Raw genomic sequence first — 18,823 nt, forward strand, 5'->3', positions numbered from 1 at the left:
AGGAAGGAATCAAAGGCAGAAACTTTGAGGGTTCAAATATAGTATCTTCAGCAGACCAGAAGGCCTTTCACTTCCTCAATCTATAACTGCACCACTGCTGTGCAAACAGACTTCACCCAGTAAAAATCCACTGACATGCGTTTATGTAAAGATTGCAGTCGACTTTTTCCAGTAAGCCCATTTCTTAAATGTTATATAAGACAAGTGGTTGGGGTAGGTGATTTGAGAAACTTGATTTCAACTGCAAGATTTCTTCTCGGAAATAAAGAAAAACAGGTTTCTAATAACTAGCGTACTGATGGTGGTAAAATAAAGTGTGTAAAATTTCAGATGAGTTATAGTAGGAAAGCCTTATTACAGCTTGCAGAAAGTTTTCCGTATCCAACTTAAGAGTCACTGGGCTGAATACAGGACAAGGGAAGGTTTTATTTTCAGTTTATTTAAAAGCATGAAACAGTTTAGGGCACTTTTAAAATACCAAAGCACTCAAGAGTTTCCGTCATGCTTCCAAGTTTTTACTGTTTAAGTAGGAATAAACATACATGCGTTGCACAAAAAATCCTAATAATTGTCCTTGCCAACAGGTCTACTCAGTGCCTCCCTGCAGGGCCAGCCCTGCCCTTCAAGAGGGCAACTATGACTTCCCACAGCCGGCTCTGAAGCACAAACAGGAAGGCATCTATGACGTCCCACCACCTGTCCTCACCAAGTCCGCACAGAGCACCCAGTCACATTACGATTTCCCCCCAAGTGTGGAGCCTCCTGCTCATCACCAACACCCCAACACCAACGGTAATGAAGGCATTTACGACGTGCCCCCACCAACCCTTTATTCTGGGGCAGGGTCTCAACGGGACGTGTACGATATCCCCCGGGGCATGCAGCCCTCCTCCCAGCAGAGGACCTCGCCCGCCGACAGAGATAGTAGCAAAGGCATCTACGACATCCCCGCTCAGGATGCTCGTGTAGTAGCAGACGTGGTGGACGGCGTGAACCGCCTGTCGTTCTCCAGCACGGGTAGCACACGCAGCAGTATGTCCACCTCCTCGTCTTCCACGGGATCCAGCTCCGACTGCCGCCTTGCTCTGGATGTGGACACCGCCGTGCACAGGTTGTGCCGCCTGCAGCAAGCAGTGGAGGTCTCAGTTGGAGCTGTACATTCAATGGCAGCTTCCTCTCACTGGAGGACTTTTCCCTTCATGGAGCGCCACGCTAACGATGTCCGCACAGTGCTGGACAGGGTCCGGGCGGCTCTGGGGGACTTTGTTGTGTTTGGCAGAGGGGCAGCAGCAAACGCCACATCTCTGTCAGACTCAAGCCTGCACAGTAAGCTCAGGAGGCAGCTGGGACGCCTGGAGGACTCGCAGCAGATCCTCCTTCAGATCTTCCAAGTCCTGGAGAACTGCAGCTGGGCTCTGAACACCCTCGCCTCATCTGGAAAGCACCACAACAAGAGCGACGACCTGGATCGCTTTGTCATGGTCTCCAGGACTGTTCCCGACGACGCCAAGCAGCTGGCATCCACAATAGGCAGCAATGCTGAACTGCTGTTTAGGCGGACGCACATGGACGGATCATTCTCTGTAGGGAGCACACCTGATGAGAACATGATCCAGCCGATCATCTCCCCCTCCTCAGATAACGACAACTATGGGGGCAAGACAAAGCCTTTCCCTGTGCCCCACAGCCAAGACAAAGACAACATGAACAACAGTGAGAAGTGTGTGAAGAGCTGGATGGAGGACTACGATTATGTGCATCTGCAGGTAAAAGAACAAGGACATAAGAATGTATTTCAGTATTTTTTTGTGACTTTACCTCTATGTGTCATAAGCCTGAGTAAGAGAATATTTCTAACCAATTTGTGCTTCCTCCACAGGGTAAAGAAGATTTTGAACGTCAGCAGAAGGAGTTGTTGGAGAAAGAAAACATCATCAAGCAGAATCAAGTTCAACTGGGTCAGGAACAGGTGAGTCTTCTTTATTTAAGGGTCCAAATCTTATTTTCTGTGTATTGGATACACCAATATCTTGGCTATGCCTTCCTGAGTGTGCAATCATAGCTGAAACATGTTTTCCCTTTAAACTTGATCTACACAGACTTTCTCTCTCCTGTGTCAAGTTAATAAAAGCAAATATCTACCAATTAATGTGTGTATTCAACCCATTTCTTGTTTTTTGTTAAATCTAATGCTTTTTTTTGCCTATACAGTCCCAAAAAGTCTGGATTTGTGTTAAAAAAATAAACATTAAAGACATAATTGCCCCTTCACCTCACATGCCTCCATAAAATCCAAGTACATCTCAACGAGCAAGGTCAGAAGATAATTTTAATCTTTTCACCCTTCACAGATCAATCAGTTCAAGAAGCTGGAGCAGGAAGTGAGCAAACCCGTGGAGAACGACATCACGCAGTGGATTTCACACTCGGGTTTACCCTCGGCCTCCCCCTCGGACTCTTCGTCAGCCCTCTCCCCCTCTACCCACGTGTGCGCTCGGGACCGCCAGCTGCTCAGCTTCTACTCCGAGCAGTGCGAGCAGCACTTCGTCACGCTCCTCAGTGCCGTGGACGCCTTCTTTGGCTGCGTCAGCGCCGGCCAGCCTCCCCGCATCTTCGTGGCACACAGCAAGTTTGTCATCCTCAGCGCCCACAAACTGGTCTTCATCGGAGACACTCTGTCCCGGCAGGCCTCGGTTCCCGACGTGGCCAACAGAGTGATGAACTCCAGTAACGTGCTTTGTGATCTGTTAAAGACGGTGGTGACGGCGACGAAAACGGCCGCCCTGAATTACCCGAACACAGCTGCCATCCAGGAGATGGTTGACAGAGTTACTGATCTCTCACACCAAGCACAGCAGTTCAAGGAACAGTTGCTGCAAATGGCTAATTTGTGATTTTCAACCAATGCCGAACAAGGACATTACACCATAGACTCCGTTTGTATATTAATCTGTCATATATATATTTGCAGTATATATATATGTTGCTCTACATCTTCAAGCCCGTTTTAGACGTTGTAAATAGTTTCTGTCCTGTAAATATTTGCTCTATTTTTGTGTAGATTGTTTTATATTATGGTATCAATATACAGTATGTAGATGCAGTACTGGTGTCTCTGTAGGACTATGTGGACATTTTTCATAACATTCCCGTTGCATACTACAAAGCACCTTACGAGATGTCCCGTTTTTTCATTTTCAACCGTAGAATGTCGTTGATGTGTCTTACTGCTGGGTGTGACAGTTAACTTTCCTTGTAAATCATGTCTGTGTCGATGTGCGTACAAAGTAAAGAACTGTTCTTGACCTTGTGACCGTGTCTTTTCATGTCTCGGAGATAACACGTTTGTTACACTAAAGCTGAATTTCCCAAGTAGAAAAGCAACATTACTTTCTCAAAAGCACCAACAAAGAAACTGAGAAATAAACTGGAGTTAACTTCTGCAAATACTGATCCTTTTGTAGGCAAAATGTAATATTCCCTACCAGAAATTATATAACAAAAAGTTAAATAGCATAAAAGACCCCAAGCTGCACAATAGTCTACTTACGAGCATTTTTCCAGAGCTTTTGATTGTCTTCATCAGATGCTCAGTTGTCATATCGAGCTATCGACAGAAAAAAATATATACATTTTAGCTACTACTTTTAAATCAGCCACAAAATTAAAACCACAGACATGTGAAGTGAATAACATTGATGATATCATTACATTGTCATGTTTTTCTGATAAACCAGGGTCTTGACGATTAAATGGATGGTAATCTAATATGTACCACCACCTGAACATTATTGCAGAACAAGCACACCTTCAAGGCAAAACCAAAGGGGGTGTTCCCTGCATGCTGCTGCCATGTGTTCCCCAGATAAATAATGCATAGACACCCAGCCATCCATATAATTCAAAAGAAAGCCTTGATTGATTAGACCAGGCCACCTTCTGCCATTGCACTGTGGTGCAGTTCTGATGCTCATGTGTCAATTAGAGGCACTTTCGTCAGTGGACAGGGGTCAACAAGGACACCCAGGCTGGTCGGAAGCTACACAGCCCTATACAAAACAACAGACACCTTGCAGATGCCTCATCTGCTGGTCACATCCTTGGACCAATACTGATGGGTACTGACCACTGCAGACCAGGACAGGAACACCCCAACAGAAATATACTCTTGGTCGCTGTTAAAGTCTATCAAGATGCCAGGACAACGAGATTATCATAATGTTATGGCTGATTGATACAAATCTTTTATGTAGTTCTTCTTGAGCTTTCAACTGCATCTCACGGTCTTCATCATCATTGTCTTTTTGACAAAATACCAAAAGGAATATGACAGATACAAATATATTACTATTTTGTAGGTCAACCATTAACTTTAACACAAAAACTTTACGGTTTAACTTTTCAGGGCTTTCAAAGAAAATCTCAAAGTCTTCATCAGTTAATGGCAAAAGCTAGTAAGAGGATCTGGAGAAAAACTATTTTGTCAAAGCCATTTCCGATGCCAAATATCTAACGGTAACAGGGATAGAGTTTACTCAGTTGCTATGTTGGGCTATGAGGGGAAAAGCTAACAAGTGAACTTTGAGAAACCTTTGCTAATGAATTATTACTTCAGGTTTCAAGTTTTTTTGTGTATGTTATTATGTTTTCCCAATTTCTTGTCAAACCCAATCTCACACGTGTGGACCACTGCAAGGTATTTTTTGATTTCAAGTCATATTTGATCAGAGTCATTTGGATCCTTTAATCTCATTTAAATGTGGAGCTCGTAAGGATTTGGCTAAAGCAGGAGACGGCTGCTGAATAAGGTGCCAAACAATTCTTCACTTTGCTTGTAGGACATTAGACGTGACACAAGAGAATAATGAGGGCAAGAAAAGGACGAGAGCCGCTACAAATGCTCTCTGGACCGTGAGAAACGTGTTTTTCAGAGCGACCCCATCATCTGCAACACATTTTCTCGGGTTCAAAGTGTAGTGAATTGATTCGATGCATAGAAGTTGGGAACACCTGCAGTAAATGGTGTAGGATACAACTAATAACACATTTTCACCTGCCCCCCCTTTTTCCATTATAGTCTGAATGAAATATAGCCTTCCCTGTGGAGAAGCCACTCTATAGATAGATATATAGATAGACAGGGCTGTTTTAAAAAGAGATGCCCGCGACCACAATGAACAACCCCCTTCAGCTCCCAACAACAAAATCTCATTAAAACCCCTTTGAGCTCACACAGCTTGGCACTTAAAAGCAATCTAACTGTTTTTATTATTCACTGCATTCCACTCTGTGCTCTCTGGGGAGAGGGGAACGGTTTTTAAAAAGATTTCCCACTTTGCAGGCAGTCACAGTAAGCCTTAAGACGTCAGATCGACCATACAAGTCCGTCTATAGCACAGATACTCTCAGGTACTGTCTGCTAATTTACCCTAAAAAAACACAGAGAAGTTAAAAAAAAAAAAAAAAAAAGCTTTTAATGTTATGAGGCTGTCTGGAAAATGTTTTATGTTGCACTGTGTGCTAAAACTTGCTATTTAGCATTAAACATTGATTGGAATGTCATTAGTTAGCATGTTAGCATGACAGGCACAAGATGCAGCTGAATTATTAATTTTACACCTTGCAGTGCATCCAGTTGTTGATTTGACTCAAACTTCATGGAGGCGCTACAGGAAAAGGCAAGTGATCACTAATGTAATACTGTACTAGTGTTGCTATCCATAGGTCAAAAAATAAATAATAAAACAATAAATCCAGTTACTACTTTAATCTCAAATGGAAATGCCAAATGGCGATGTCCGGCACCACCCACACTGGGCTTCAAAATCGCTCTTCGGGAAACTAACTAGTGACATCGACGCCGACTCTGACCACGTTACGTTATAACATACAGCCAATATCATATTTAAAATGTTTGAGTAAAGATAGCTGAAACACATGAATCAAGAGCTGAGATGTCTGCCTTGGCACCACTCATGCTCAGCCTCTTTGGCCATTCTTGAATTACGTCCAACGTCACGTATCTAAAGTGTGTTAATAAATATAACCGATATACATGAGCTGCGCTATTAGTTAAAGGAACCGTATGTAGGGATTGTGGCCAAAACTGGTACTGCAATCACTTTCAAAATACTGTAGAACGGTGTATCCCCTCAGCCTCCCCCCTGACTCGAGGTTGCCAGCTAAGCTGCAGGATCCAGCAGGAACGTAGGCTGCTACAAGGAGCTTCCGATGGCAAGTGACGAGTCCTACACAGTAAGTTTTTTTTTTCTGTTAATAAAGTTTATGCTTCATGAGAGAAGTTTTGCGAAGTAATTATGTATCGCAAAAATTTACTAATGGCGATTAGCCAAATAGTTCGTAAAGATGTACTGTAATACCACATTTCAGTCGGAACATAGATTGTTTTCATACCCTGCTAGCGGTGCGATATAAAGCTTTTTATGAACGCATTTAGCACGGGCGACCATGGAAAATCCACTGTCTATATGTACGGAAGCACGGGGCTTTTAGCCTATACCAACAAACATGGTAGAATATAGCATCCAAAAGTCGAACGTCAATTCCATGCCATTCCGGACTTTGTCATGACGTATTTCGGATTCATAACGAGGTCTTTTAGGTTTAGTAACGTTATACATGTTTTATCCGACACGTTCGTAGCTGCAGCTGTGGTAACTAGAGCAGAGCTGGCAACCCGGATGACGAAACTCTACTGACTTCATGATTAGTAGATAGCTTGAGGGTGGCGCCTCAGGCCAAAACACAACATGACAACATCAACATCAGTTGAGGGCTGCAACTTTCACTTTTAAATGACAATATCCTGGCCGGACCACTGTTGTCAGTGATATAAGTATTTGAAATGAACATGATTTCTTCATGTCTAGTGACATATCAGGGCCATTTTATGATTAATTGAAATACATTTCTTACATACTGTTCCTTTAAGCAATGCTAGACTACATAGCATTAGCTGAAGTTTAGGTGTATTTTTTTCCTCCACTGTTATTAGAATGGGCTACTACCACATTTGGTAATGTGAAATAATTTAATTACCAAGATATCAGTTCATCAACGGTAGACTGTCACCTTTCACCAACGCTATCACCGGCTATGTTAGCAAGCTTTCACTGCTTATTTAAACTGTCGTTTAGCCTTTGCACGGCTGTGATAACGGTCCCTCGGCTCCACACAAGTGAGAGAAATTGCTTTTGGCTGATGTTAATGCATGAGACCTGAGGAGAGCTCGGTGAATCAATGAGTTATTTTAGTCCTGGCAGCTGGAATACATCCACTCGGGTCAGAACACACAGTCCTGGATCACCAGAGGCGGCGGTCCAAACATTTTATAAATGACCATCAGTGGTTTACCACAATTGCACAACTACGCAAGGTGCTGCAGAGACAAGAGAGCTGAAGCTGCGTTTTTGCTCTCTTCCCTGGAGCAGTTGTCTCCGCACTCCCTGATGAGATACTGTCTGGTTGAGCTGAGACACAGCAAACAGGTGTTGGGCTGCCGAGATGGAAATTTGCAGTGATATACAAGAGCAGCAGCAATCAAAAAGTCAGCTGCTCACCTGTCTAGTGTGTGTGAACAAACACAGCAAAAGGTCGCCAGAGAGTCAATGTGCAATGTCTACAGCCAACAACAAAAAGCAAAAAAAAAAGCGTAGTTCAGCTCCAGCTTTATGATATATATAGCGAGACTGCAGAAGAGAGCTGCAGAGTCTATGTCATTTCCTTGGCTTACCACAATCATTTCCTGTAAAGTATTTGCAGGCTCTGAAATTACAGCTTCATCGCTCAGCAGGGCCTCTTTTTCGGAAAAAAGGCCCCAGCTGCAGGCGGAAACGTAGTCAGCCAGATCGGAGGGAGAGGTGGCATCATTAGTACGGCTACAACTCAAAGTCAATTTGTTGTAAGGACGGTTTCTTAATTTTCTGCAGTCTTTTTCCATTACATGACGGATGCAGGATACTTTGGCGGAGGGGATTATAAACACTGCACTCAAGATCTCTGCACAATATATCAACTACTGTACTTTAAATAATGCAGATCCATTTCTTCTTTGCATTTAATTAGATTTTATTATGCTCTTGCAGTAAATTGTGGTAAACGCACTCAAGTAAAGAATGAATTAAGGAAGCTACTTGAATAAACACATTTCGCTAGTTGGGGTGGCAAAGACAGAGTCATAACTGCAAGATACAGGAAAAGCGAAGTACTAATTAGATTTTCAGAAGAGCTGAGTCAGACAGAAAAGAGAACAAACTCAACGAGCTCTGCAATTCAATACGTCTTCACTTTAAAAAGTGTCAGTCTTACACTTAACTTATTAATTCACACTTCAAATACTAGGCATTTTATAATCATCCCTGTCTAAACCTCTACAGCTTGAGCAAAAAAGAAATTACCTTTACAACAGTACGACTCCTTACAATTAATTCACTAAGTACGAGCATTTAGGATTAAGCTAGCGACTCTCGGGGCTGAAAATAGATTAAGCCTTGTCACAGAATAAAATGGCCTTTGAGAGCTAGTCAGACTCGGCACAGATTAAATGTACAGTACATTAATTCACTGCAATGAGGTCGGAGACAGTGATTTATGGAGTAATTTGAAATCTGCCAGCATAGTCTAAGATGGTTAAATAAAAAGGGACGGACTAGTTGAGGAGAGGATTTCGCTGGAGTGGTTTGCATAAGCATTGTTTGATACGTTTTAAAATTCGCAGTTTTTTATCCATTGAAGCTTCTCTGTGGGGAAGAAAAACATCTGAAGTAGTTTTACTCGTCCAAAGCACTTTTACATCTAATAAGTCCTGATACACATACAAAATACAGACAGAAGTCCAGCATTGAACATTTTAATCAAGCAGAAGTTAAGTTTTAACGGCAACATGTCATTTTGCTTTTGGGGAGATCAACACAATATTTCCCTCTGGGACAGTATGAAGTTTGCAAAGTTGAATTACTTCAAAAAAGTAATTGAGTAAAGGTAGTTAGTTACTTTCCACCTCATGTGGAAAGTACCAAACAGATGTCCTTCTTTGAGAGGCGCTATCATCCAAGCTGAGACTGTCAGGTTGTTTGTTTTCTTTCAGAGCGATACTGCCACCTTGTGTTCAAAGATGTCAAGTAAGCTCGAAGTAAAATATAAATTCAAGACACAAAATATTTGAAATGTTTTCAGTTTTTAGGTTCATTTCATGGCTTTCATCTCAGTGAGGCATTCAATTGATGTTTCAGCCTGCTAGTTGTCTCATCTGGATTCAGGCCTTTTGAACTTGACTTTCTAACAATTCAGGTATCTATATGAAGCTACATAAGTTTAAACGGGGTGTTTTTTGTTTTTTTTTACCAGATCTAAAACTGATCATATATGTTTTCCTGTGTTTCTTTCAGTAGGGGAGTTTTATGCAGGGCGTCTGTGAGGAGAAGGGACTTCACTGTTAAGTTTCACTTTGATTTGCAAGATAGTTGTTCGCTGATGACCACTGTGTTTCTCAGAATTGGAGAGCAGCCCAAGAGAGTCATATTCCTTTAAAAGGAAACCTTTAAAAGGAAGCTCTCCGCGTGCAGTACCACAGACTAATAAGTCAAGATGACAGCGGAGGGAAGAAAAGAGCCATGGGATGAGAGTAGCTCGCCCGTCTGAACACATGCCGGGGCCCTAACAACACCAGTGAGGTCACCTGGGCGAGGGCGCAAGATGCTGAAAAACCAGAAACACCCAATGAGCTCATGAACAACACCACTGAAGATGTAACCAGACTGAAGAAATCTGCAGACGCATTTTTCAAAGCAGATTATTTCATTGAAAATATTGAATGTCACAAGTTGACGGGATGTTTCGTGTGAGGGAAAAAGGGACTTCATTTACAAGATTCAAGATAACAAGAAGATGCTGTTTATCTGTTGTCACCAGCTATAAAACATTAACCCTGTGAATGAACTTTTCTTGATGAAACACATCTGCTGCAAGAATTATGTCATTCCCAGTTAATCTATCTTGCATGACACTTCCACCACAAGCTGAGTACATACAGTATATAAATTAGCTTCAGCTTGTATTATCTGTGGACTGGGTATTTGATCATATACTGTACATGTGAGGACTATATGCCCAATTCTTCTGTTAAAAGAAGTGTTTACCATCCCCTACCCCCAGCAAAGACTTCATGAATGTGCCAGAAAATTTGGGATTCAACTATGTTTACAACATACTGTTTTCTTAAAGATGACTGGTTAGCCAACATTTGACTTTGACTGTGTAATTTTACTAATTTAATTTTTTTTTTTTTTTAGGTATCCTACTTAATTAACTATTTAATTTAATTAATTTATTTATTTATTTTGGTGGTGGTGGGTTATTTATTCAGCACAGAACCTAAAATTACTGACATTAGCCTGTTAGCCTACCAGGCTAACGTCAGCACGGAGTGAGCTAACAGCGGCTAACCACAAGTAAGCACAGAAAAACTTACCGAACAAAGCTGAATGAAGACGACTAAGTAAACTTTTTGAACTTTTAACCGCAACGTGAGGTCGGTGATGTACCATAAGTGAATCACAGATGAGCAAAAGATAGTTTGGTTAGAGTCTATTTGCTAGCTGAAAAGGTTTGATTGATAGCTGTCAATTTTGTGGCGAGACGTTAATTCTTAATTTTGCGCATGTCTGTTTTGGTCCCAACCAACCGCCAATCTGCGAATACACAGGGGCGTGGTTTACGAGGGGGGCGTGACTAAATGGCTGCTAATGTTTATATTTGCGAGGCTCAAACTTCAAGGAGAATATTTGGATTTTAACCTTGAAAATAATTCAAATGATCTGGGAATGGATTTCAAAAAGGAGAATGTATATTTAATTATTAAATAAACAGTTCCTTTCCATGAAAAGAGGAAAACAGGACAGGACTCAATACATTTATGGCATTTATGGCATTATTTATTTGAAGCTACTGCTCCACTGAAGAAGAAGAAAAAAAAACAACACTGCTGATAAAAAGGTGTGTGTGTGTTACATGAGCTGTACCTTTAGGGAAACTGTATTACATAAATATTGACTAGGTCATGGTCAGTTTTTGATTTGCCCTGTAGTGGACACCAAGCTACTGCCGGCTATACAAAAAAGAGGCCATGTAACAAACAGTGGATGCCATCTAGACAGGCACTGATACAGACAAGAGGCACAGGGATTGGGAGAAGACTCAGACATCACTTGGGCTGGTTTTTCTGCAGCAGGGAGCCTAGTTTTTTTTTTTTTTTTTGTTGCTCCGGGAGGTCAGCTAACAACATGTACAGCTGCTTGTGAACAGTCATTTATTTTAAGCTTACACCGGACTCTTCAAGTACAAATCTATAAAAAGGAACAATTGGAATGAAGCCAGATCATTTGTCCTCTTCCTCAGAGGTGTTGGACAATATCTACTTGGTGAGACCTCATGAATGGCAGTCCTTAATAACCAGAGTACACTGTGCAAGAAAAAAAACACAATGACAGCATGGACACGCCTTTCATTGCACTTTGTTATGTTTCAAAGAAATTAATGTTGTCAGTGTTACAAATCACGGTTTCAGTTTTAAGTTTGTCTTCTCTCATTCTTGTTGAAATTATGGAATTTAACAGTTATCTGCCTACTTTGCTCAAAGTAGAACGTTCTGCTAAAAAAAATACACGACCACAACATGTACTCCACACACGGGGCAGGAAGCAGCTTGGCCATGACAGCAGGCCGTTATTGCAGGACCAACTCACTGCTCATTATATACGACCGTACTTAATGAAACATACAAACAGGTGACATAAAGAAATGGACAGTTACATAGGTAGATGGCTTTTCCCTTTAAAACCAGGAGGTCTGCCTGGTCAGTTTAAAGTGTCCAGATGAGAAGGAGGGCTGATTAATGAGCGTCCGCCAGGTCCCTGTGTAGTGTAGGGTCAGCGACAAATATCTCTGATGATTGCACTCGACGGGACAGGTTTAATGTGAAGTCGTGAATAATACACAGCGGCTGTTTGGGAGATCTATGAAGCGTTCTCCGGGGAGGCAACTCTTTGGCGTGCGGACCGGGGCCGATTTCGCGTCGGTGCGCTTGCAGTGCGTTCACTCTTGGTTTCGGACGGTTGCGTTTCAGCCTGCGGGGTGCTGGCGTCCCCGACGAGTTCACGGAGGAACTTGAACTTGGACAAGAAGAGCTGCCAGACTACATACCAACCTGAGGGAGAGAAAGAAGAAAAACTGGTTAAAAGGGACTAGTGTCGCCTGTGCAAGGACAAATAATTATTGTCTTTAAGTTCTTTCAAACTTTTCTACCACGTTACAATTTCAAGTGAACACACACCAGCAGACTTGTTTGTCAAAAGAGAAACAAGACAAACTAGGTAAGCTTAGAGATCCTTGTAGTTTGAGTATGTGAGCTCAAAGGCCACATCACTAGGTACATTAGAGAGCTGTCCAATTTTTGAGGCTGTGGTTTGTAGGACTATTGAATTTTATTGTACTGACACATGGTTTTGTTATAATGATAACCCAATTTTAGTCACATTAAATAATAGCACAAATACTTCTAATGCAATTAAGACTGAACAGCACCACAAACTACATCCTCCAAAATGATCACACAGTTGAATAACCACCTTTCTGACACTGTTTCAACATAAACTGAGCAACAATCATGAAGCCAAGATGTAGTGCAGGGCTCCTATATTAGAATACGTTTGTTTGCACTAGTGTACCTAATGTTTTGGCCAGTGAGTGTAAAGAGAAGGAGTCAGGAGGAGCCCTCTCCCCAGGATAAAAATAGAAACGGGACTCAAAGACATTCAATACAGCTGACCTGCTATACACAACAACTTTAAATAAGCAGAGTTAATTATACACTATGTCTTTCAGCGCGTTTATCAGCCATTGTAGCCTCATGATAGCTAAGTTAGCAAACTGATATGCTGACTAACCAAATCTGATGACCCAGGCCTTGTTGAAAGGTTAGCCCAATCCGATGACAACGCTTTAATTAGTTTCAGATCAGCTTAGTGAGCTGTGTAAGTCGAGGGTTGTTGTCTTTAAACTCACCAAACAGCATGAAGAGCAGCGCACAGACAAGTGTGGCCACAATGACCAGCAATGTGAGCCCGACACTTTGCCACATCTTAGCTGGACGCTAACCACAGCATAGGGAGGAGGACAGCAGCGTGTTTCCGGCTCAACGCCTTTTACACTAAAAAAATAAAATACAATAAAACGGGAGCTGTCGAGGTTAGTCGCCTGGCAGCTGTGTTATAAAGCTGGCCGAGGCGAGAAAAACAAACAGCAGCGCATCCCAAACTCCCACCAGCGTCGTTGCTAACGTGTGGCTACCTTACTGGCTAGCATTAGCTGGTTGACAAACAGAGTCGCGGCAGTTTTCAGCAGACGGTCCTCAAGCACCGGAGAGGACTGTAACATTAGCCGACGTTAGCTGGTTCACAGCGGGGTAAAGTCCTCCTAATGTGCGCTACATCACTGCAACATGTATTTGCCAGCGCTGTCGGACGAGACGGAGCAGTGCAGTAACCGGGTCAAGACAACAATATCAGCGTCATGAAGCCGACTCCTACTGAGTCTGCGCAGGTTTCATTTGACTTCTGGGTAATGAAGTTTGTACTCAATTTCACCATACATACTATTTTACCTCTTACTTTTCTTGTTTTATTACCCTTTGTGCTAAATATATAGAAAGCTACAAGAGCAGTTTGAGTTATTGCACCGTGTTTGAGCTTTTTGAATTATATTTCAATTTACTATTTGATATTTATTCTCCTACAATTCAGAAAAGAGATAGATTTTCTAATGTTCGAGTTTCTTATGTTTAAGACAGGTTACTAGTTCTTCTAAAAATATTATACCCTCTATAAACTTTATCTTTTGAGGTACGCATTTCACAAAGAACCTCCAAAACATTTAAGAAACTGTGTGAAGCTGAATTGTAGCCGCAAAGTGGGTTTTTATTAAATTACTACTACAGTAAATATCCCACAACCCTTCTTTAAAACTAGCTCCAGCAATAAAAGGTCTTCTTGTATGTACACCAGTATTAATAATGCAATCTGAAAATATACCTGTAGTTTTATTTTATGCTAATACAGTACACATGCTTTTTACCTGTAACAGAACTTATTTCCATTGTTGTATTTGTAGTTTTACCCCCATCACTGATGAAAAAGTCTAATAAAGTTGTTAAACTTAACTTCAAAAAGTCTGGGGGGGGGTTTAGTGAACAGAAATCATAATAATATAAAAGTGACCACTCGTTTATAGACATTACATTTCTCCAAACAGACACAATTCTGGTGTTAAGAAGATAAAAACAGCGTTAATGAAGCACCAACATTTAAAACTGTAATTATTTCAGCTCTAGAGATGAAATGTCAATTAGCAGCATTTCTTCATGAATCCAGCAGGAGGAGTCAGTGAATGAATTATTATCAACTAGAGTAGTTTCATTCCCAGCGCAGAGGTGAGACGATTAGGTATTATCAGGGCAGATAACAAGAAGTCGCACAGGAAGGTCCCACCTCTGCTTTGTTACATAAATGTGAACCAGTGGAGCAGATAGTCAGAAAAGGACGTCAAATTTGCCACTGTGACGCCCTCACACTCTGTTTTTCAAGTTAACGACACAGCTGAGGTTCTCATACGTGATGAAGCACCATGTCACTATTTCCTCGGATCTAATAACCATCTAGCACATCGTGTCTTGGCTTGTGTGCACACTGCAGTCACATGAGGCAGTCTCAGTATTTGCATATTATACTGAGGAACAGGCAGAGCATGAGTCATGATACAAGATGGCATTTTAAAAATGTGTGAGTCCAACGCATACGGCCTCACAGAGAGCCCTTAGGAATCCGTTCCTTGGGAGGGGTTTTCCCTTTTACGGTGATTACTCTCAAGTATTCATTTCAAGAGGAAGAAAAGCACAACATGTTTGAAAAAAAAAAAGCCTTAATAGAACTTATCAGATTCTGCAAAAAGTTCAGCTAGTATTATCAGAGGTACGTGGTTTATTTCTGTCTTCACATGTATTGAAGTCTGATAAGTTTTTCTTCAACCCCTTAATACCTTAGAGTGTATGTTGTATTTCGACTCACACCAAGGCCAACACATCAATAAACAGCCGACAAAATGCTTTTAAGCTTTAAGTCTTTTAGTAAAGTCCCGTAATGTCAGAGGAGTTCATTTAAGTGAAAGTTGCTGTCCCGATGCCAACAGTGTGTCAGGGTGGTGGTGGTACATTCAGGCTTGTACTTCTGGCATCAGTGGTGGTGCAATCTTCCATTTGTTGGTTTATTTGCTTTGAACCAAATTAAGTTTAGCACAAGCCACAAGCGGCTGTACATGTTCCTGCAAAAGATTTAATCTTGGAAGCAATTTCGACGACGCTCATCCTCCTCCAGATAAAACCACAAACAACGACTCCTCTGTCAGGCGATTGACAACAGTCAAAGCAGTACCAAATCATTGCCAGATAATTTATCACTGTGGTGAAAGTCTGTTCACACAAACAGCTAATTAAGAGAGGAGGAGTTGTTCTTTTATTACGGACATTAAGTTTTTGTTTGTTAAACTCGTGTAAATGTAGAGACACCTAAGGTAGAGGAAATAATAAAGGTCGACACCATTCAAAATGTAGCAGCAGAGTTTGTATTTGTGGCTAAGAAGTTAAAAAAGAATAATAAAAGATGTGTATAGTAGCTGGACGGTGGATTTATTATCATTTCATAGAGCTAGGCTAGCCGTGTCTTTAAGCTGAGCTAAGCTAACCAGCTGCTGGCATTAGCTTTACATACAGGATCATAAAACCAGTTTTAACACGTCATTTGGAATTCATTATGGGACATGTTTAAACTGATATAGAGAAGAAAAAAAAACTCTGCACAACCAATCCTTCAACTTACACATTAAAAGAAACTGTTTTTGAGGCCCTAATGTGAGCAATGAAAGCTACTTTCTGAGCGAACGAGACTTTGAAGAGAGAAGACGAGAAACCAAAGATGTCATCTCAGGAAAAACACACACACTGAGTTAAAAGTCACGCGGCACTTCAGGGTTAATCTACAGTATATATATCATATTCAGATCTCTTTTCAGTCTCACCTTTTGTCAGATGAAGAAAACTCAAAAACAAGACCTTAAAAGGACATAAAATGGAGGAAAAAAACTCAAGAAGAGCAAAGGAGGGCAGACAGGAAGTAGATAATATGTGTTCAGGGGAGCAGCAGTATGTCAGATTTACAATGTAGAATGTAGGCGATGAAGACTGAAATGATGTGAAGTAGCTATGACCTGGCATGACCTGAACCACACTGCCCCCTCACTACCGCCTCAGCACAATTTAAATCACCCGGCAAGAAAAGCCACGAAATGCCACCTGTTTGGAGATGAGTCGCTGAAGAGCACCTCGTGCCCCAATCAGGGCCTCCATTAGAAATGTTAGGCCTCGTAATGAGAGCAGAAGTTTTTACTGTTACAGTATGAATCAAAACGTTTACATGGTGTCTCATAAATATATTTAAAACGAAAATCCTTATTAATATGACATGTTTAACTGAAAACCATTACGTTTTAAATGGCCATCTGAATGAATAACAGATACAACAACATCCTAAACCAAACATACTACTTAAAAATAAACTTTTATGATGTATTTTTTTATACTTTCTACATTGCAATGCTTACAGAGGCCTTTGTAAATGTGGTATGTTAAAAAAACACACGCTTTTCGTAGATTTTTATTCTAAGTACAGCCACATTAAAGGCCCATTTTAACCAATATTACCAGTAAAGCTGGATTTAATCTCATAATATCTGCCAGTATCAATCAACGGCAGGCAGGGAAAGTACTGTTCGGGCACATCACTGGAAAACTGTTTCCGTGAATGAGTCATCGTTTTCTGGACCCACTGTCAGGTTTTTGTTTTCCCCTCCAGCAGCTCTGTGTTTTGCCACATCCCTCCATCAAAACGAGCTCTCCATGACTCTATTCACGCGAACACACTTCTAGTTAAATTCAGCACTGGCTTCTCAGGAATCATGGAAGTGTTTATTTTCCTGTTTGGGAAGGAAACCAGCAGCTGATGCAAATGGAAACCTCGCTCTCATCTGCACAAACGTGTTATCTGGTAGCCACAAGAAAATAATCTGATCCTCCAGCAAACTGATTTGAGCTAAATTAATGAGAGCAACCTTGTCAGTTGTCTACTCTGCGTAGGTGTTTGGAGATAACCTTGAGACCTAGCTGTGGGGAATTTTTCTTTGGTCCTTTATTTCTGCTGCAGAAGCAATAATGTGGTTTTGCGTTGTGAGAACAAGTCTTGACGGCGGATAGTGTCTGTTTTAACCTGCGCTGCTGCTGACCTGTTGAATCTGAAGAGTTCAGATGCATAGCTGTTTGCCTAACATATATTAAGTACACAGCTACCGGTTCTACGCAAAACAACAAGCCTGCTTTGCATACAGTGTAGCGCGTACTCTCCTGCACTCGTTTGCATATAGTGGAGGAACAACTAGTGTTTACCTATGGTAATTAAAATGTACTTTTTAACCTCTTTCAGGAGGAAATACTTTTTTACTCCATTAATTTTTGTGCTCATAATTCCTTATTTTAATTGTTTTCATTGCACGCATTGGAGTATTTAATGGTGACTAGAAAGATAGAAGAATATTTTCCATGAATATTCTACTTTATATCCTTATATGACAGATTTTTTTAACTGTTGGTTAAAAAAGGAAAGTCAGGAAAATCATTTGTTGAATCATCTGTTGCAGCCATAAACTCAAAAAACTACTTCTGGCATGAAGACAAATGACAAATGACTATGTCAAAGAGAATGCATCGGACATAGTTTAGAGAGGCATAAACCTGAGCATAACAGATCAGGAGCCAAAAACCAAACAGTAAAGTAAAAGGGGCATGAAACCATTTTTAAACAGTCATGAGGACAGTGGCTTCAGTGATTGTGAAATGGAAGAAGTATGAAGCAACCAGGACATTTCATAGACGTACCTGTCAGGCCAAATTGAGTATGTTCCCAAGAGTCTTCAGGAGGCCTCTGTAAAGTTGGAGCAACTTGATCTTGACCATTCAAGGCCTTTACGGTAGAGCAGCGAGACACAGGACGAAAGTTTGGTGTTTTTCAGGCAGCGTTTCAAAGACTGGAAGCATGAAAATGAAAAGATTATCTGATCTGATGAGTCAAAAACACAACTACTTGGATAGGACTTGGAGCATTATCTCTGCGGAACATCAGCCATCGTCCGCCACATGCGAATACCATCTCTACAGTAAGGCATGGCGGTATCAGCATCATGCTGTGCGGGTGGCTCTGAGCAGCAAGTGCGAGGAGACTCATCAGAATTGGACAAATGAAGTCAAATACAAAAAGAGCTCCTTGAAGAAAACCTACTCTAGAGCGCAGCAAAATGAGACTGCGCAGTTAATCGAAGCGTTAAGCCAAGACAGCGCTGAAGTCTTTCAGGACAAGTCTCTGAGTATCTTTGGAGTGGTTCAACCTAAAAGTAGACTAAAACACCATGACACATCTGTGGAGAGGTCTAAAGACAAGAGCTTAAAGACACTTCCCAGGAGGAAACTTCTCAAAATGATCCAAGAATGACTGGAAACTATCGGAGTTAATTTCATACTGAGAGTACCTGAGGCCCGTCGCCCGATGACAGCTGGGATAGGCTCCAGCAGACCCCCGCGACCCTTAACAGGAATAAGTGGGTACAGAAGATGAGTGAATGAATGAATGAGCACTTGAGGCCAACTCCACAA

The 18,823-nt window shown here is 41.4% G+C and overlaps 2 protein-coding genes across 5 annotated transcripts in view; one reads left to right on the forward strand and one right to left on the reverse strand.

Moving 5' to 3' along the window:
• The window catches only part of nedd9 (neural precursor cell expressed, developmentally down-regulated 9), a 30,870-nt gene extending 27,560 nt beyond the window's left edge, over nt 1–3,310 (forward strand). For both annotated transcript variants that reach the window (XM_084563013.1, XM_084563012.1), the window contains exons 5-7: nt 585–1,766; nt 1,880–1,969; nt 2,352–3,310. In XM_084563013.1, the coding sequence (XP_084419139.1) occupies nt 585–1,766; nt 1,880–1,969; nt 2,352–2,894 (1,815 nt within the window). In that variant the 3' untranslated portion in view covers nt 2,895–3,310. The remainder of the gene's footprint in view (nt 1–584; nt 1,767–1,879; nt 1,970–2,351) is intronic.
• Nucleotides 3,311–10,860: 7,550 nt separating this feature from the next.
• smim13 (small integral membrane protein 13) lies at nt 10,861–13,710 on the reverse strand. Of its 3 annotated transcripts, none has more exons than XM_084563406.1 (3): nt 13,371–13,710; nt 13,081–13,225; nt 10,861–12,223 (listed from the first exon to the last, which is right to left on the reverse strand). In XM_084563406.1, the coding sequence occupies exons 2-3, from the start codon at nt 13,154–13,156 to the stop codon at nt 12,033–12,035; spliced, it is 267 nt and encodes an 88-aa protein (XP_084419532.1). In that variant the 5' UTR covers nt 13,157–13,225; nt 13,371–13,710; the 3' UTR covers nt 10,861–12,032. The 3 variants fall into 3 exon arrangements, with proteins under 3 accessions (XP_084419532.1, XP_084419533.1, XP_084419531.1); XM_084563407.1 differs by having other exon boundaries at nt 13,366–13,710; XM_084563405.1 differs by having other exon boundaries at nt 13,081–13,710.
• Between the last annotated feature and the right edge of the window lie 5,113 nt (nt 13,711–18,823).

Source organism: Chelon labrosus (assembly GCF_963514085.1).
Source record: "Chelon labrosus genome assembly, chromosome: 16".
Taxonomy (NCBI): Eukaryota; Metazoa; Chordata; class Actinopteri; order Mugiliformes; family Mugilidae; genus Chelon; species Chelon labrosus.